Below are 20,632 nucleotides of genomic sequence, written 5' to 3'. Positions count from 1 at the left end.
AAAGGATTCCCTTACCGCCGATGTTGCTACGGATTCCCTTACCGCTGCTACTAGCTTGCCTGCTTTAGCAGCTGGGACAGTTCAGGCTTCCCAGACACTACAGGTCTCAGAGGAATCGTTGGTGGGAAGCACATCCATTTTGTCTGCAGCCTCAGATGACCTTCCCCCTGTGTTAGAAAGACAGGAGCAGATTTCTAGTGGGTCCGCTGCTTTGACAATGAGTTCCATTGGGCCGCCAGGGGAGATTTTATTTTTGCCTTGTGTAAGGCTTACTTTCAAGCAGGTGGGGGGGTCCTGCTTCTGCCCCGAGGGTCTCGGGTGGGGGAGGGGTGTTTCCTTCCACATCCTCTCCGGTTCAGCTCCCCTCAGAACCAGTCACGTCCCCGCCTCTTCCTCCCTCTTCCAAGCGATCGTGGTTGGTTTGGGACAACGATTTTGTTTCTCAGGAGTAGTTTTCTGCGGATGAGGACCTGGACCTTCTGGGAGACCTCCAGGATCCTCTCGGGGACGGATGCTGGTAGCAGGGCCTTTATTGTTCCATCTACCGGTGACAATGCATCCGTGGTGCGCATTTTTCAGCGGGATGAGCTCCCGGAGCTCATTCTTCAGGTCTTCTCGGTGTTGCGCTTTGAGGAGGAAACTCAGGAGACCCCGTGTGTGGTGGACCCTCTTCTTAGGGTGATCCGCTCTGCATCCTGCTCTTTTCCCATGCATCAAGATATTCTGAATATTGTTCTGGAGCCTTGGAAGATGCCGGAGGCGCCTTTTCATTTTGCGGGCTCCATGGCTCATCTGTATCCCATTCCGGAGGGGGATAGTGATACCTTGAAGTGGACGCGGTGGTCTTGGCTATCGCCAAGCAGCATACAGTGCCCTTAGAGAAGTGTAAGTTGGAGGCCCATCTTAAGCAGAATTTTGATGTCTCTGCCTTAGGAGTCCAGATGGTCATATGTGGTGGTCTTTTGGCTCGGGCCATGTTTCGATGGGCTGAGCATGTCTTTGACTGTGAAGTCTGATGACTGGTTCTTGGTGGATCAGGAGGTAACGAAAATTGAGATGGCTGCCTCTTATCTTTCGGATGCCTTGTATGACTTGTTGCACACATCAGCCAAATCCATGTCTCTCAGGGTGGCCGCGTGTCATACCTTGTGGCTTCTTGCTTGGCCAGCTGATGCAGCATCTAAGACTAAATTGACAATTTCCCTTTTGGGGGTCTTTTGTTTGGAGAGCATTTGGACAAGTTGATTCAGACCGTGACGGACTCTAAAGTGCCCCTCCTGCCTGAAGTCTATTCCTGTCCGACTGCGCGGAGTGGCATTGCTTGAGGGCGTTTGCGTGAGTTCCGCAGATATTGCCCTGGTCGAGAGGCTGCTTCCTTCCCGGCCTCTGGGTCGTCCCGGGGTTGTTTCCTTCAGTGCATGCAGTCCTTGCAGAGGGCCCGTTGGGGGTGGTGGGTGGAATGTGATTCCTCCGCCAACCCCTCTGCCATCTGGCCCACCCAGTGACTTCTTGCTGGCACCTCTCTTGGTTCTGGTGGGTGCTCGGCTGCGAGACTTTTACCAGGGGTGGGCCGAGATCACATCAGATCAGTGGGTCCTGGAGGTGATTCGAGACAGTTACGTGCTGGAGTTTTCCCGCTCGTTGCTAGATCACTTTCTCGCTTCTCCTTTTCAGGTGACATGGAAGAAGCGAGCTTTTTGCCAGACCCTTCACAGATTGCTAGACCTCAAAGCGGTAGTGCCCGTGCCTCCATCGGGGTCAACAGGGCTCTGTGAGTTCCGTCTTTTTGCATGGAGACCCTACGATTGGTCGTTCTGGTGGTTCAGCCGGGGAAATTTCTGACCTCTCTTGATCTCACGGAGGCCTACTTGCAGTTCCGATTCGGGCATCCCATCAGCTGTTCCTATGTTTTGCGATCTTGGGCCGGCATTATCAGTTTTGTGCACTTCCCTTTAGTCTGGCCATGGCTCCTCGGACATTCATCAAGATCATGGTGGTCATGGCAGCGGCCTTGCACAAGGAGGGCATTCTGGTTCGCCCCTATCTGGATGACTGGTTGATCTGCGCAAAGTCGTTTCAGGAGAGCACCCGGATTATGGCTCGTTTCCTTCAGTCGCTGGGATGGGTTGTCAACCTGTCCAAGAGCCAGTTGGCTCCATCTCAGCCCCTGGAGTTCCTTGGCTATTCGGCAGATTGTTAGATAGAAGTACTATAACAATTTTTGAGTGATTCAGAGGTGATTGCAGCCTTAATCCGGGTGCTCTCCTGAAACGACTTTGCGCAGATTCAACCAGTCATCCAGATAGGGGTGAACCAGAATGCCCTCCTTGTGCAAGGCCGCTGCCATGACCACCATGATCTTGTCGCCTTTTCAAACTCTTTAAGGTTTGGAAACAGAAAATAGTCAGATGAAGCAAGATTTGGTGAGTTGGGTTAATAGTCTATGTAGTGAAACCCCAACTTTGTCAAAACATTGTGGCCATGACTTTTCCTGCTGACTTTTGGGTCTTGAATTTTCTTGGTCTTGGAGAACTTGAGTGCCGCCATTGCATGGACTGGTGTTTTGTCTCAGGATCATAGTGGTGTAACCATGTTTCATCAACAGTAACTAGTTCCAAACAGTTGGCACCAGCTCACTGAAAATGCTGCAAAATCAACTTGGAAGTGTCCAGTCAATGTTGTTTCTTGTCAGCATTCAAACATTTGTGCACCCACTTGACTGACAGCTTCTGCATATCCAGCTGCTTGTGGATTATACACCCAACATGTTCCTAGATATCTGTAGTGTCTCAGCAATTGTTATAGCCAGTATTCACCAATCTGCCAAAATCAGGGCATGCAAACAGAAAAAGGCAAGCAAGATGTCCTAAAACAACCAATAGGCACATTTATTAAAATTTAAAAGTCCTAGTATGTTTACTTGGTTGAACAACAAAGTTTAAGTCCTGACTAGGATCCCATTTTTGACTGTCTGGAATGCCTTCTTCAGGGGACAAACAAGTAAATAGATACTGGCTTTGAGACAAACAAAATGTGACTGAAAAACCTCTAATCAAACTGCTTATAGAAAGGGTGGTAGATGCATGGAACAGTCTTCCCGGAAAGGTGGTGGATGCGTAGAACAGTCTCCCCGGAAGAGGTGGTGGAGACAGACTGTCTGAATTCAAGAGGGCCTGGAATAGGCACGCGAGATCTCTCGGAGAGAGAAAGAGATAATGGTTACTGCAGATGGGCATACTAGATGTGCCATTTGGCCTTTATCTGCCATCATGTTTCTATAAATGCTAGTTGCAAAACAAAATGTGTAGGCTTCTCTAGTGCGATACTTTCCCCTGAAGAAGGCATTCCAGACAGCCAAAATTGGGATCCTTGTCGGGGCTTAAACTTTGTTGTTTAACCAAGTAAACATACTAGGACTTTTATGTTAATGTGCCTATTGGTTGTTTTTATGACATCTTACTTACCTTTTTCTGTTTGTTTGACATATATTGAGGCAAGTTGTCTTCCCCCTTTTTGTTTGTTTAAAATCAGGGCATGATCAATGATTTCAGGAGTTGACAGCATTTGAGACCTCTAAGACCTTGCTGCATCTTCAGTCTTTATCTCCATGCTGAAAGTATGCACACTACTTCTTCACTGTGGAGTATGATGGGCATTTGTCACTCTGTGTCTTGCAACATACATTATTTCTTTTGGAGTTTTCTTCTGCAGGAGTAGGAACTTCATGACAGCTTGGAGTTTCACACTTGAAAGTTCACACTTTTTTTTTTTTATTGACATGGTTCAATCAATGATCTGAAACAATATCAAAACATAACATTACGATTCTACAAATTAACACTTTGCAAAATAACATAATTTTCAGCTACAGTTGCAAAATAATGCTCAGAATTTAGGAAGTTGGTTGGGCTGAGAACTTTTCAGCACTCCCTTGTACAGTATGTCCAGAATCATAGCTGCCTATTGTAAGCAATTACAGCTTTCATTTGCAGTGCAAAATAAATGTAACTTAACCTGTAGAAGGGATCTCAAGAACGTTTTAGTTCAGAACTAGTGCACTCCAAGGTCTGCATTAAAGACTTCTAGTGGTTTTTAGTTTCTGAAAGCACTTGGTTTTGGTTTCCTGACAGTGTGAACTGTATGTATAACACCATGGTCACGAATGCAAACATATCTGAATCCTGTACATTCAACCAAACTGTTGGAATACTTTGGGTACTTTTAAAGAAAATGTTGCCTTATGAAAATCTGTTTCTATACTGTTGGACCTTATATTTGACTGCATTATAAGTGAATTCATGTTATTTCTGGTCTACAATGTAAATAGGTAAGCATACTGTTAAAAAAAATAATCTAACCCTTGATTTTGCATTAAAAAATATATATGGGAGGATATCATTAATTGGACTAGGGTAAGGTTTTTCTTGTGTTTTATTGAATAATCATTGTGTGGGTGGGTGGGAGAAAATGGTTGGTTATGAATACGTGTAAGCTGAATGTGCTTTTATTGTATTCTTATATGTTACGTTTTATGTATTGCACTATTGAACTTTGGAAAATCAATAAAGAATTAAAAAAATAAATAAATATATATATATATATCATTGTTTCTTTTTAGCTCCCTGGTCTACTGTGGATGGGAGAATGAATGCCCCTGAACAGACTTCTGGTTCTTTTGCATCTCTTGGATTAAATCCTTCAGTTTCTGGTAATTTTTTTTCCTCTTTTTTTTTTTTTTAGAAACACACATGAATTGGGGGGGGGGGAAGAAAATTGTAAACAGTTTTCTTTATTTTAAGACTACCTATATCTTTTTCTTCAATGTCACTCATCTGCAGTAATTGCTTTTCTGCTTGTCATCAAATGATGACGTCGTGGGGGTGGACGATACCCATCATTCTAACTTAGGCAGCCCTGATTGTGTATACACATGTGCCTTCCCACCTGCCTCAACCATGCAGGACCAGTAGTCGGTCTTTTCCAGGAGCTGAAAGGGCTTTTTCTTAGTGTGCCATCTTCTGCTTTTTCATTGGCGGCTTTCATGGCCCTTGGCACATTTTAGTGCAAGAAAGGGATTGGGACTTGTATAACACCTTTTTGTAGTTTTACAATCGCACTCAAAGCAGTTTACATACAGGCACTTCAAGCGTTTTTCCTATCTATCCTGGTAGGCTCACAATCTAATGTACCTAGGGCAGTGGAGGATTAAGTGACTTGCCCAGGGTCACAAGGAACAGCTCAGATAGTGCGGTACCATTCTTTTTTCCCTAGCATCTCTAGTATCTAAAAAACATTGGCACCAGGAGGACTCCTCCTCTGCCTCAATGGAGTCAATATTGACACAGTAGCAGCAGTATCCCCAGAGCTGGAACCAGCTCCTTCATCTTCTTAGGCTTTCACTGCACTGGCCCTAGCCTTGCATTTACCGATGCCTGCCCTTGAAGAGCAGTTCCAGGTCATTTGGTAGGAGTAGGAGCACAACTTAGCTCAGTGCAACATCAAGGGGGAGGGCATCACTGCTTCAATTGATCCTTGAGACTTATGCCTTGCTGGTCAGCTGTTGGTTGATGCCAGTGCCCCACTGAGTATTGGCCAAGCCAGTGCTTCTCTCAGCACTTCAGAGGAAAAAGCCCCCTTAAAGTCCAGGAGAGAGCCCACTCAGTTTGGTCTTGAGTCCAGTGATTCAAGGCAGGGTATAGATTTTGCTATCTTGTGAGGAATATGGCTGAATCATCCCATTTTAAATTAATTGAAAACGAGCCTAGAACTAAAATGTTTGACTTAATTGACTATGATACTCACTCCTCCCAAGGAAGCTGTGAGAGGCCCACACATTTAACACAGTGAATATGAGTGCCTATAATTGTAGAATACTCACCAAAGATTGGCGCACACACTACCAATGAAAACTTATGCACTCTTAAAGAGAAGAGAGAATTTCGGCCTCTTTTACAAAGGCACGCTAGCGGCCCCAAAGCCCATAGAGATTTAAAGGGCTTCGAGGCTGTTGCCTTGCAGCAGCCGCTAGAGCAGCTTTGTAAAAGAGGCCATTTGATAACAACCTTGGAAGACTTGTATGTGTCTACCTACCATATACAGATTTATCTTTCATTGGTCTCTTAAGATTTTCAGAGTTTTTTTTATGTGCCTAAAAATTATGTACCTAGTGTCCAGTGGTGGTACTTTATTTTTTTTAAAAAAAATTTTAGCTTGCACCAAAATGACATTTTTTAAGTTTACTGATCATGCCATTAACTTGATCACTGCTGATTCAAAAATGAAAGCATATACCATAAAGCAAAGGGAGCACTTATCTTAAAACCCATTTCACTCAATTAATGTTTGCTTCTTCGGAGGCTACTTTTCTCTCATGCTTCTCAATATCAACTTGTCATGGTACAGCGCTCCAAGGTGACACATTCAGAATGGGATCACAGTCTAAGTTCTTGTATCTTGGACAATGGAGGGTTAAGTGACCTGTCCAAGGTCACAAGGAGCTGCAATAGGAACTGAACCCAGTTCCCCAGATTCTTGGTTCACTGCATTAACCACTAGGCTACTCCTCCATTCTTTTGGGGGATGAAGTGGAGGAGGTCACAGACCTTATTAAGAAACATTCTAATTGCCATCAAATCTCTTTCTCAGCCTGCTGCTTCTGTGGCCTCTATCTACTGGTGGCTTTCAGGTAGTAGTCAGAGGAGATCTTACTCCTGTTAAGTGTGGGTTCACTCCTCTTTCTGCCTTTTCCTGTCCTCAGCAGCAGCAGGCCCAAAAGCCCCAGCCAGCTTTACAGTCAAAACCAGGGGATAGACTTGTGACTAACTCCAGTAGAGCATAGCCACTGTAAAAGTGAATGTCCTGGATGGCTTACTGGTAGGAGGAGTACTGAATTTGTTTCAAGCAAGGTGGCCACTTGTAACCTCAGACCAGTGGGTTCTCAAAATAGTCCAGGGAGGGGGAGGGGGTTTACACCCTTTATTGGTGAGAACACCCTTGAAATTATCCACTTTAGTGCATTAAGGTTCAGCTCTTGGCAACAGGATATGCTTCCAGAGGAACCCTTCTACAGGCCCATGCAGTCAAACATGTGACACCAAGGGAAGGGATTTTATTCCAAATACGGGGGATTTCATCCAGTCAGAGACAGGAACTCTGAATGAATATCAACTGGTCCAAGATGGTTTCCCTGGGCACCCTGCTTCCCATCATTCAGAACAAGGAGTGTCTCTTACACCTCAGCCTCCAACCCGTTGCCCTCAAATCTTGAATGTTGAGAGCTTAGTACTTGCATCTCTTCAGCTCACAGGCCCGCGGGCCTGAGTTTGACACTACTGCTTCAGATTGAATGTTTTGGACTTTCTTTTATCTTTGTGATGGGTCTATTTATAAAAAGTGTAGGAATATGAATATTTCATTTCATAAGTCTGAAATGAGTGTGAAACATAGAACAGGGATGTTGAGCTCCTTGAGTGCCATGATAAATAAATAAATAATAATAAAAAAACTTTATTTTTGTATACCGCCATACCGTGAGTTCTAGGCCGTTTACATCAAGAAAAGCTGGACAATCAGCAAATCATATAAATGCATCACATAAACATAGCCAAGTTATCCACATTAACTTGGTTCTTGAACTATGTATGCAGTGTTAGAAGCCTAGTGTAAATGCAGGCAACCATGCAACTGGGTCATCTGACAGGCTGTATGGGCAGATTGCAAGTGCAGCAGTAAAGTCTTAGAGAAAATACGATGCTCTCATACGCAGGTATGTCTGGCAGACTGTGCATTCCTGATGGGATAGCTGGATAGTGGCAGCAATGTAGTATCTGGAAAGGCCATTGGGACTCAGGAGAATGGATGATTAGTCAGCAGCCGTGCATAGCTGTTTGGATTATTGTGCAGCCTTTTGGTTATGGGATATGGGAGGGCATGAATGAAATAGGAGGCCTTTATGCTTCTCTACCCAGGAAGGTGATGTAGGAGAAAGATGAGACTGTCTTGGATAAGATACAATATTATATGCCATGGCTAGGATATAACTCAAAAGGAATAAACAGGAATAATAGATGGGCTGGTTGATATGTATTGCTGTCATTTTCTGTTAAAAATAGTTCTGAATAGTTCTTCTGGAAATTCTGAAAATCAAACTTGGTTGTAGCTTCTCAAGAACTGGAGTTTGCCATCCTTAACTTAGAAGGAATTACTTGTTGCTAACTCCTCTCACCTTGGGTTCTGCATCCCTAACCCTATGTCATATCTGTTGGTCCAAGTTAGATTGAGAGCTCTTCCAAGCAGGGACCATTTATAAATGTCAAAATGTACAGCTGCATACGCCTTTCAGCGCTATATAAGTGATAAGTAGTAGTAGTAGTTGCTGAGCTAATGTTTTTCATTTAGGCCCATGTGCATTTTATTAACTGTGTTCCCATAATGTTAACCCATAGAAAATGACTATTGTTGGCAAAAATAAACTATATAATTTTTAAACTGATAAACTGAAGGTTTTATTCCTTTTCTATACCTGTTTTTTCTTTTAGGCACTGTAAGTGAAACGGTTTCTCAGACTAGCACTTCAGATATTCATTGGGACATAAGCTGTAATCAACCCCATATTGATGATGAATGGTCTGGGCCAAGTATGTCCTCATTGAAGCATAACAAGATACCAAAATACATCTCAAATACCACTTATCTAGATTCTTTTTTTTCTTATCACATTTGATACACTGCCTAACAAAGTCCTCTAAGTGGAACATATTAAAAATACAACAAAAGTACTTGCATAGTCAAACTATATAAAATACATAAAAATAAGGTAAAAGTGTTCAGATGACATGAAAATACAGGGTTTAAGTTGTACATTACCTCTTACCTGTACATATGGTGAAATAAGTGGGTAGAAAAATAAGATGAAATGTAATCCTTTTTTGCTGTATGAAGTCCTTGCAGTATAGGGTTTAGTTTTTGGCCCAATTCGAAGAATGTCCAAATATTAGAGTATACAATAAAGGTCATATGGCTAGTAGAGGACATAAGTGCATTTGAGGACTTGATTCTGTTGCTGGGGCCTAACCAAAGGAGGGGATAAACTTTTAAGGTCATGGAGAATCCATAAAGAGGTGCTTCAAAGCCAAGAAAATTTCTACCATAGGTTTTGATACTAATGTTACAACTGGCATGAAATTGATATATTTAGACAGTATTTTGAAAGCTCTGTTATAAAATTGCCCTATTATAAAGCTGAATTTATTATGTAAACAAATGCATTGGAAATGATTCCAGATGGCCTTGATTCTGCCGATCCTGGCTCTGACTGGAATGCACCAATGGAGGCATGGGGGAATTGGGTTGAAGAAGAAACTACTGCTTGCCCACAGCCTGAAGAGCCAATATCTGATGTTCAAAAGGTTAGTCAGCTGCTTCTTTGGTGGCACTCTGGTAACTAGAATATCAGTTTTTAAAAAGAGCAGTACATTATTTCCTTAAGTGCAGGGATTCACTTGTACTTTAAATCACAGAAGTTGATGCAGTGGGCCTTTGAACAAGCTTACCATGATCTTTTGTTAATGTCATCTACAGTGTCTGAACTATTGCTACCACCAACAGTAACCCTAGTGTGCTAAGCTGGGGGTGGACAGTATGAATATATATATTTAAGTCCTGTCGTACTTACTGAGAATCAAAGTCTGAATTTTGCCTCTACTATAGGCATTCCTTATGACCTTCAGAATGTTAATTTCTATCATTGTGGCATGGCCATATTGTACTTGAATACCTAACACTGTACCGTGCTGCATAAGTCCAATATCACATTTTAAAAAGTGGTAGTATTAAACAAGGATGTTATTGTCATCTACAGTGTCTGAACTATTGCTACCACCAACACTAACCCTAGTGTGCTAAGCTGGGGGTGGACAGTATGAATATATATATTTAAGTCCTGTCGTACTTACTTTGTAGTAATCACATTAACCCTTTAATTGGCAGTTGTTGAAACGGCTGCTTTAAGTAACATGATGTTGAATGAGAGCAACAGTGCCAAGTAACAGGCGTTTGGAGATGCAGATCTCCCATAAGAGCCATAGAAAACACTTGTTGCTTCTGAGCAACAATGCCAAATAAAGGGTTAATGAGGTTTGGTATAGTTTTTATTAAGCAGGGATATAATGAAGATACTCAAAGCCAGATTTAGATACAGGCAGCTGTATCTGGCACCAAAGTTTGGTAGATACCCGAGCATTGCCATTACTTCCATGCATTAATCTGGACCTGAGGCCACAGTGCAGCAAAGCAGTTTCTATAACAGATTTCAGTATCTGGCATGCAAGCTCGTCAGTACAGTTGTTGGTTTTTGGCTTGTTGTTTTTTTTTTGAGGTGGGGGAACTACAACAGGACCTAGTGGGAACAGGAGGCGGCAGGGTACTACAGGTAGGGTTACCAGATATCAAGATTTACCTGGACATGTTCTCTTTTTAGAGTACTGTCTGGATGGTTTCCTGGACTGGAGGGAGTTTGGGTTTTGGTCTTACTCTCTCCAGTGTAGCCCCCCACCCCGGAGTCAGGTATGGCTTTTGTGAATCTCCTCATACCCAGTACCTTCTCTGATGCTGCAATTTAAAAACTTTGGGAAGCTGGCAGCACTAGTGATGTGATCCTTCTATCGTTGGCCTGTCCCAAAAGCCTTCACTCTGCAGCATCCTGCCAGTGCTGGAACAGGAAGTGCTGCAGAGTGAAGGCTTCCGGGGCAGACTGGTGGCAGAAGGATCACATCACACGTTGCTTGCTGCCCAAAGTTTTTAAATTTCAGTGCCGGAGAAGGTACTGGGGACAGGGAGACTCGCAAAAGCCATAACTGACTCTGGGCTGGCCAGAGTGTGTGTGTGGGGGGGAGCTTCAGAAAGAGAGAGAGAGAGGCTGTGCTGGGGGTGATGGTTTAGGGGTGATAGAGAATGACATGATGATAGTTACCCATAGCTAGTTGTGGGTAGCCGTAGGTAACTTGCTGAAATGGGGAGGGAAAAAATGGTCATCAAATCTTAGGTTGGCCCATGTGCCTAAAACCTCACCCATAGGAAGGGCTTTAGGCAACTGGGTCAATTCTGGTTGGTCCAGGTGCCTAATGTCCCTCCTATGGGTAGGGCCTTAGGCACCAGGGCCAATCAAGCCCTAGCTCCCTCCCCAGTGCATCCCAAAATGCACCGGAAAGGGGCAGGCCCGCCATTCAAAGGAAGGCTGGACGGACGGAGGGAAGAACCGGCCGGCCATCTGTTAAGGTTGGGGGGAGGTTCGGAAGTGTGTGGAAGGGGGATCCGAGGGAGAGGGGGGTGCATGGTTGGGGGGAAGGGGGTTCTGGAGTGTTTGGGGGGGTTTCCGGCAGGAGGGATTGGGCACCCTCCTGACAGTAATTGCTAATCGCAAGGGGTGTTTGGGGGGGATTGGGCACCCTCCTGCCGGCAATTGCTAATCGTGTGGTGTGTCTGGGGGGGTTGTCTGGCACGAGAGATTGGGCATCTCTCCTGCCGGGGAAGATTCAGGGGGGTCATTGGGGATCACTGCATAGATTGGACATCTCTCCTGCCAGGAAGAATTGGGGGGGGGGGAGGTTGTTGGGGAATGAAACAGCAGGAGACATTGGGCATCTCTCCTACTGTGATCGTTGTGGGGGAGGGGGGTCCAAGATTCTGTAACCGCCGTTGTTTATGACAGAGAATCCTATTTTTCGGCAAAGGACTGGCCCCTCCTTCGCTTAAAAGGTCTTGTTTTGGCCATCTAGGACTTGGGCAATTTTATGGTTGGGAATGTGTTAATAGGATACACCTACTGGCAGTCTGGGTGATTAAACTGCTGCTCAACACCCCCCCCCCCTAATTTTGGAGGGGTTTTTTTTTTTAGAATGGGCATTTCCCTGCTGCCTACTTTCTGCACCTAGGGACCTAAGCCAGAAGGGAACTTAAACATTTCTTTTGATTATGCCCCTCCATGTGTTTAAAATGTATGCATATGGCCAAGGGGATAATGTCACTAGAGCCATACTCAAAAGTTAATAATTTATGGATGACCTGACATGGTTGTGTTTTGGCAAGTACCTGCATAAAGCATCTTTTATTTTTCAATGTGAGTAAATGCAATATGTTTTTACAAACCTTAAGCCCCTCATTGATCCAACAAAGATTGTTTAACACTGATTTGAGTGGTGTAACAGTATCTTTGTTAGATCAGCTAATTATATGAGAGACTTAAGATTTGTGAAAAAAAATATTGGGGCCAATAATAAGAGTGATTTAAGTAAGCAGGAAGCTCTCTTGTCCTCTTAAATTTTTGCTGCTGCTGCCCAAGAAGGGACATTCAGCAGCACGTAACCAGAATGCCACTGAATATCCTCTCAGACCCCCAACTAAAAAGTGGACATTGCTGGGGGCAGCACTGGTGAAGAGCCCCAGGTTATGCAGGTGCTGGTATATTTAGTGCTGGTACCCGCATAGCAAAGTGACCAGATTTAGGACACAGAATATCGGGCCAGGACCCATATAACTTTTTTGTTTGTTTTTTTACAAAAACCTCCATGCCTCTAGGAACCTACATTCCCATGAAGTGCCATGTTCCCTTCCACCATGATGTCCAGGGGACTTTCAGTGGCAGGAGCACAGCCCCCTCACTCCTTCCCCTGGTGGCAGCAATCTAAACTGGCTGCTGCGTCAGCTCATGGTACTTCTGTAGTACCACAAGAATACAAATTGCAATAACAAAAAATACAATATACAAAAAAATTGTTATTAGCCTAGTGGTGGAGATACCCCATGAAAATACATTTATAATAAGTGGAGAAAAAGCCTCAACGTATCAACAATATACGGACGGCAACCCAAAGAGTTTACAAGCCAGTCCTACTCTGTATCACAGGCAAAAAACTCCACACTCTTCAAAATGTAATTTTTCAAAACTTCTGTAGTACCGCAAGCTGCTGTGAGAGGTCATGGCAGCCATTTTGGATTGCTGCCATGAGGGGGCATTGCTCCTCTCCCTGAAGACTCCTGCTGGACCACCAGGTATATAGGTAGACTTGGGGGGAGAGTGGTGTTTTGTTGCTTTACAAAAAGGTTATACAGTCCCAGCGCCCCATATTCAGCCAGGGCCATATAACATGCTTATGTGGACCCTGCTGAATATCAGTCAGGTCCACATAAGCTCCGGCAGCCTGCTCACTCTCACTTAGCTCCCAGTATTTGGTGCTGGTTCCTGGACATGGCCCGACCTTGAATATTGAGGGCTAATTCAACTGACGACTGTGAGCATTTGCAAAAAAATGCTGACTATTGCTGGCTGAATATTGGGGTAGGAGGGCTTCATTTTACACACATTGAAAATCATGGACCCCCAATGCAGGCACTTGCCAAAACATGGCCATATCATGTCATCAATAAATTATTAATTTGTGTGGCTTTATTGATGATGACATCCCTTTCAGTGTTCCCTCTAAGCTGCGCTGGCGTGCGCTGGCGCACAAAATATTGCATCGCAGCGCACAAGTTTACGTCACAGCGCACGGCGTACGGAGATGGCAGGGCGGCGAGAGGAGAATCGGGCGAGTTGGCGCTGGCGCCCGATATTTGTAGCGCACAGCGAAAAAAATTTTGCCCACAACACCCGCCCGCTTAGAGGGAGCACTGATCCCTTAGTCCTCTTTGCTGTATGCAGTTTGTTCTCTGCAGAACATTTTTGTTCATTTTCTCTTCTAAAATGTATGCAGTTCCACAATGGAATGCAGATTCCACAAATGGTTTGCAAAACAACCAGCCTGCCCCCAGTGCCTTTTCCAAATGATTGATTGGCTAGTCAGGAGCTTCTGCCAAAATCTTTGTTCTTTCTTTCCAGCAGGGGTCACCAATCATAGTGACTCTTATGTCTTCCATTTAGGGCTTCTGGTTGGTTGGGTGGGTAGGTTGGTTGGTTTCTGTCCCTGTGGGCTCACAATCTATCTAATGTACCTGGAGCAGTGGGGGTCCAAGTGGCCTGGTCACAAGGAACAACGTGGGCTTCAACCCCCAACCACAGGTTGTTGAGGCTGTAGTTATAACTCCTGCATCACATTCTCAGACATCGTATGGTAGAAAATAACAAGGCAACCATTGTCTGAGAGGCAAAACATAGTTAACAAAGCATAGTGAGTGTAAAATGGCAGAACATGGCATGGCAGACATAGTATTACAAGCATGGCTGACAGTGAGACATGACTTGGCAAAAATGGTAAGGCAAGCGTGCATAGCATGGAAGACATGGTACAGTAAACACTGAGTGGCAAACATGGTATAAGAAATTGAAGCATGGTAGACATAGTATGGCAAGACATAGTATGGTAAATATAGTGCATAGTAAAGTATAGTCTAGTGCAGTGGTCTCAAACTCAAACCCTTTGCGGGGCCACATTTTGGATTTGTAGGTACTTGGAGGGCCGCAGAAAAAATAGTTAATGTCTTATTAAAGAAATGACAATTTTGCATGAGGTAAAACTCTTTATAGTTTATAAAACTTTCCTTTAACAGTTAAAAGGAAAGATATATAAACTATAAAGAGTTTTACCTTATGCAAAATTGTCATTTCTTTAATAAGACATTAACTATTTTTTCTGCGGCCCTCCAAGTACTCTATTTTTTCTGCAGCCCTCACATTTAAAGTTTTATATCTTTTCTTTCTCAAAACTGACACATTTCAATCACTATATTGAAAATAAAATCATTTTCCCTACCTTTGTTGGCTGGTGACTTTATTTTTCTGTGCTTTTAACTATGTTTCCAGGGCCTTCTTGTCCTTTGACTGTTTTTCTCTCCGTCTTCACTTTCTGCCTTGCATCCATCTTTGGCATTAATTTAATATTCAATTTTTCTGCTTTCTTTTCAAAATCTACGTTTCCATGTCTTACCTTCCCTTCTATCTCTCTCTTCTTCCATCCCTGTTTCCATGGTCTGACATCTCTTTCCTTCCTTTTTTCCCTTCCGCCTTCTTTCCTTTTCCCTGGTCTTGCATCTGTCTCCTTCCCTCCCCCCATGTCCTGGCATCTCTCCCTCCCCCTCTATGGTCTGATATCTCCTTTCCTTCCCTCCCTCCCATGAACTTGGCATCTCTTGTTCCTCTCCTCTCCCTTGTCTTCCTTCTCCTTCCTTCCCTCTCTTTCCCCAATTGGGTGCAGCAGCAACAGAAGCAGCATTTCCCTTCCCCCTTTCCTGTGCAGGAGAGGCATTTCTCTTCCCCCCCTCTCCCTCTCTCTATGCAGCAGAAGCAGCATTTCCCTCCCACCTTTCCTGTGCAGGAGAGGCATTTCCCTTCCCCCTTTCCCTGTGCAGCAGCAGCAGCATTTCCCTAGGGTCCTCCTTTCCATATGCAGCAGAGCATTTCTCTTTCCCCTCCCCTTCGGTTCCCTTCCTTGTGTAGCAGCAGCGTGTCTGGCCAGCTCCCAATCGATTGTTCCGTTCAAAGCTGCGGGTGGCGGCTCCTCGCGAGATCCGCGCCTGCGTCAGAAGCCTCTCTGATGTTGTGACCTCAGAGAGGCTTCCGATGCAGGAGTGGATAGCGCAAGGAGCCACCACCCGCGGCTTTGAACAGATCGATCGACTTGAGCCGGCCAGACACGCTGCTGCTCCACAAGGGAAGGGGGAAGAGAAATGTGCGAGGAGCCGCCGCCGCAACAGCTTTACAGTTGATCATTGTGTCCAGACCGCGGGCCACAAAATAGCACCTAGAGAGCCACATGCGGCCCGCAGGCCGCGTGTTTGAGACCGCTGGTCTAGTGTATTAAGATAAAGATGGTGAACAGTATGACAAAGTGTGGAAGAACATTGAGAACACATAGTTTGGGATGAAGCACATAGCATTTGAGACTCGAGGGTCAGGACACCCTTTGGTAATAGGAAGTTTTATTGGTATTAGTTAAACATTGACAAATCGCCACTTCCTCTAGCACAGTTCTCTCCCCTGGCTTGTCCTTATCCTCCACTGAGGATATCTTTTTTTTTTTTTTTTTTTTTTCCTTTTCTATGTTGATGCTACCTAAATAATACAAGCATGTACATTTGATTCCACTGGAATAGCTACCAAGCAAAGAACCCTGAATTATCTGAAAATATTTACACCTAAATTTGCAATTCATAAACAGCTAAAACTAGAAGACTTGTTTTTTTATTTCAAGTCTGAACAAGCACCTCTGCTTTACTTCCTGACGAGATGAACATATTTGCTTTTAAAAATGTTGGCCATGTATCTTTTAAAATAGGTTTCAGAAGATGAAAAAGAGAGAGAATCTACTCTGCAAAGCTCTACAAGTAGTAAATCAAAGAAAAAAAAAAAGAAAAAGAAGAAGCAAGGAGAAGAGACTAGTTCTCCTGTGCAGGTAAAACCTGTTCTGTACCTCTAAACGCTATTTCACATTCACATGGTGCTAATTTCTAGTTTCTTTGACATACTTAGAATAGTTTTTAAAACAGATGTGTGGACAACTTTTTTTTTTTCTTCTAGTGATAATGGCACTGTACTATAATTAGAGCTCATAATGGCACTGAGAACTTAAGAAGTGTTCTTAGTTAATTTAATGATGCTGATTTTAGATCTGTAATTGAAATTCAGCTAGCACGTCAGGTTTCTAAAATACACGTTACAGATTTTTTAGACAGTTTGCCATATCAGCACAATATTGCGAGTATGAACTGTGTCCCACCAAACATTTATCATCATTGCCTTAAGAATAGGACAGTTTGATTCATTAAGCTAAATACTGCTGCTGTTGATTTTTGTTTGTTTACTTTAACTCTTTAGGCTGTAGGTAAGGGGCAGGAATTTCACTGTTTTGTGAATTAATAGTAATTGCACTTTACAAGTTCATTCACTGTTGTTCACACACAGGATGTTCCTATGATGGTGTCGGGCTAAGTTGTGAGTTTCTCACCTTGGAAAAAGCCTAGCATATTCAAGCGTGGTGGCTTGTTCTTTTTGAACTTTGTGCTGCCTCAAGCTTGTAACCTCACACTGAGGACATACTTCACCTTTATTATATTATTTATTATATTATTCTGGTGTTAGTTTTGTAGTTGGATTCCTCCCCTTCACCTTTTGGCAAATACTGTTCAGTTTGTGACTTCCTGGAAAAGTAAGGTGACTGTTGTACAATGTTGTAAATCCTGATTTTTGTCGTGTTCCCTGACCCACAGAAAAAAATTCCGAAAGACTTCAATTTACACATATCCAAGCCTGTGCATCCGAACATAAAGTTCTAATAGCTTCCTGAAAAAACCCCGTAATATCATATTTAGTCAGCACAGCAAAAAGAAATTCCCATCTGACCCTATCAAATGCTTTTTCAGCATCAAAACTAATCAGTAATGGAGTATTCTTAAAACGAACCCATTCCAAAGAAGACAAAATTGATCTAATATTCTTAACAGCTGTTCGTCCCTTTACAAACCCTACCTGAAGTTCAGCAATCAAATCAGGCAATAATTTAGCCAATCTATTACCCAAGATCTTAGCCAACAATTTTGCCTCATAACAAAGAAGAGAAATCGGTCTATAAGATTCAACCCTCTTAGGATCTTTCCCTGACTTTGGAAAAACTATAATTTGAGCTTGACGGAGTGTTTTTGGTAAAATTTGTTCTTTAATCTGATTATTAAACATAGAAACCAAAGGGGATGCAAGCTTTTGTCCCATAAACTTATAAAACTCAGCCCTAAACCCATCCAATTCCGGTGCTTTACATAATGAACTTTGTTGGATAGCTAACAACAATTCTTCCTCCCCAATAGGATGATTCAAATTAACTTGGTCATCCTGGCCAATACAAGGTAAATTCAAACTAGATAAATAAGTATCACTAGATAATCCTTCATCAATACTAGAAGCAAACAAGGAAGAATAATAATCTTGAAATATTTTACCAATATCCTTATCTTTTGTATAAATTTGACCCTGAGAAGATTGGATTTGCAAAATTCTAAAGAGCTACTTGCACCTTGAACCAAACGAGCCAACAATGCACCTGTCTTATTACCATGTTTGTATAACTTATATTGATAGTATTTAGAACATAACATAAGAAAATAAGAATTGCCAGCTCCGGATCAGATCCTGAGTCCATCAAGTCCGGTGATCCGCACACGCGGAGGCCCCGCCAGGTGTACCCTGGCATAGTTTTAGTCCGCATATCACTGTATGCTTCTCAAGGGAGATGTACATCTAATTTACCCTTATCCGTATCACTCTATGCCACTCTTAAGGAGATGTGCATCTAGTTTATCATTAAATCCTAGAACGGTGGATTCTGCAATTATTTCCTCTGGGAGAGCATTCCAGGTGTCCACCACTCACTGCGTGAAACAGAACATTCTGATATTCGTCCTGGACCTGTCCCCCCTCAGCTTCAGTCTATGTCCTCTTGTCCATGTCACACTGGACTTTGTAAATAACTGCTTTCCCTTCTCCGTTTTGTTGAATCCTTTCAATATTTTGAAAGTCTCGATCAGATCCCCTCGCAGTCTCCTCTTCTCAAGGGAGAACAACCCCAGTCTCCTAAGTCGTTCCTCATAATAGCCCGTTGATGCAAAAGCTCATTCAATTGAAGTTGTCTAGCCAATAATTGAGCATTATGCTCCTCCGTAGGACATCTCATTTGAATTATCTGCTTTTCTAAACGCAAAATAGCTCTATCCCTAGCTTTCTTTGTTTGGCTTGAATAAGCAATGATTTCTCCCCTCAAAACTGCCTTTGCAGCTTCCCAAAACAGAGTAGGGGTTTCCTTATGTTGTTTGTTATTAATCTGATAAGAATTCCAACAACCAAGAATATGTTCTTTACATTTTTCATCATAACATAAATCTAAAGGAAATCTCCATTGTGGTATACCCAATGGTTCGGAGTCAGGGTAAATATAACCCAAACAAATGCATGATCTGATAACTCTGTTGGACCAATATCTCATGAATCCTTGGAAACAAAACATCTGAGCAAAGAATATAATCATTCTCAGAATGGGTATTGTGAACCCTAGAGCAATGAGTATAATCCCAATCCATGGATTGCATCACCCTCCATATATCCAATAAGTTGAGAGAATCACAAAAAAAGGAACCCCTTTCGTACTGTCCAGCCTATCTTTCGTCCTAAGAACTGATTTATCTATTTCTGGGTCTGCCACCCTATTAAAATCACCCCCTATTATCATTGGATAAGAATCTTGTTGTATTAAGTAATTCAGTATATAAGTAAAAAAAAAAAATTATCATGAGAATTAGGAGCATATAGGTTAAAGAGCAGAAATTCCATCCCATTAATTTTAACTTTTCAAATAATATATCTACCCTCAGGATCAATATGTACATGTATCTTTTCCACTATCAAAGTTTTATGAAAAATAATAATTACCCCTGCCTTTCTATTAAGAGCCGGGGCTTCAGTGTAATCACCTACCCATCAAGTATAAAGTTTAGCATGTTTCTGTGCAGTCAAGTGTGTCTCCTGTAAAAAAAATACTATTGAAGCTTTGTGTCTATTCAAACTTTGCAATATCTTTTTCCTTTTCATTGCATAGGAAATCCCCCCCCACCTTCCAAGTAATAAGTTTATTCACTTGACCAAGAAAGACATTACAAAGATCATTAATAAAACCCAGTCCAACAATGGAAACTGTCCCAGCCATCAGTCCCCATTAATGGCTAAAAAAAACAACATCCATTTAACCCACACCCATTATCAATCTGTGTAACATATCTTTTAGTCACCTTCCATACAAACCACCACTCCCAGAATTCCCCCCCCCCATCCACAACCAAAAGCCCCATCCCGTTACCCATCCTAACACAACCCCCCGATCCCATCTTATATCTCTACCCAAAATTATCATCCACCCCTTGACCAAAGACAAACATACTGTCTAGGGCCATCTCTATGTTCCCCCAACTCCTCCTCAAACCCAACCCCTGTAAGAAATAGTATTGAACATCAGAAGATCAACAAAATAAAAAATCCCAAGTATATATTTAAAAATTAAACCTCCTAAAATCCCCATAAAAAGAAAATTGAAAATAAATATGCTTTTAACAGAAATCTTGTGCCTCAATTCCCTCCAAACATCAAAACAATTAAGACTGGAATTGTGTAATTTCATTCTCTTAATAAATAAATAAATAAATGTATCATTTGAAGCTATTAAGTCGTATATGAAAAAAATTCTGATAAAATAACTCAAAAACATTTCCCTTAGATCCAAATCATTATTTCATTACCACATAATGAGCAACCAAATTGAATATAATAAAATTCTAAAAATTATTCAAAAATATTTCCTTGAAATTCAATATCATTGTTGGATCTATAAAATTAATTTATATAATCCCTCAAAATGCCCACCATAAAACATTAAGGGCTCCTTTTACAAAGGTGCATTAGGGCCTTAATGCGTGGAATAGTGCGCACTAGATCTTAATGCCAGCATTGAGCTGGCATTAGTTCTAAAAGTGTAGCGTGGGTTTAGCATACGCTAAAATGCGTGCGCTAAAAATGCTAGCGCACCTTAGTAAAAGGAGCCCTAAATATATATAAGCACTAGTCCCACAAATCCAATATAATTAAATCATATAACTCTGTTTAAGA

General features: G+C 42.5%; 1 protein-coding gene across 3 annotated transcripts in view; it reads left to right on the top strand.

Moving 5' to 3' along the window:
- MTDH (metadherin) overlaps nt 1–20,632 on the top strand; it is a 119,595-nt gene that overhangs the window by 60,535 nt on the left and 38,428 nt on the right. For 2 of the 3 annotated variants that reach the window (XM_033933159.1, XM_033933160.1), the window contains exons 6-9: nt 4,619–4,708; nt 8,538–8,636; nt 9,283–9,407; nt 16,266–16,382. In XM_033933159.1, coding sequence (XP_033789050.1) covers nt 4,619–4,708; nt 8,538–8,636; nt 9,283–9,407; nt 16,266–16,382 — 431 coding nt within the window. The remainder of the gene's footprint in view (nt 1–4,618; nt 4,709–8,537; nt 8,637–9,282; nt 9,408–16,265; nt 16,383–20,632) is intronic. The other variant, XM_033933161.1, reaches the window with a different exon arrangement.

The sequence above is a fragment of the Geotrypetes seraphini genome, chromosome 2 (assembly GCF_902459505.1).
Source record: "Geotrypetes seraphini chromosome 2, aGeoSer1.1, whole genome shotgun sequence".
In the NCBI taxonomy this organism is placed as follows: domain Eukaryota; kingdom Metazoa; phylum Chordata; class Amphibia; order Gymnophiona; family Dermophiidae; genus Geotrypetes; species Geotrypetes seraphini.
Note: the sequence above shows the minus strand (reverse complement) of the source record. Positions and strands in the feature narration are given on the sequence as shown.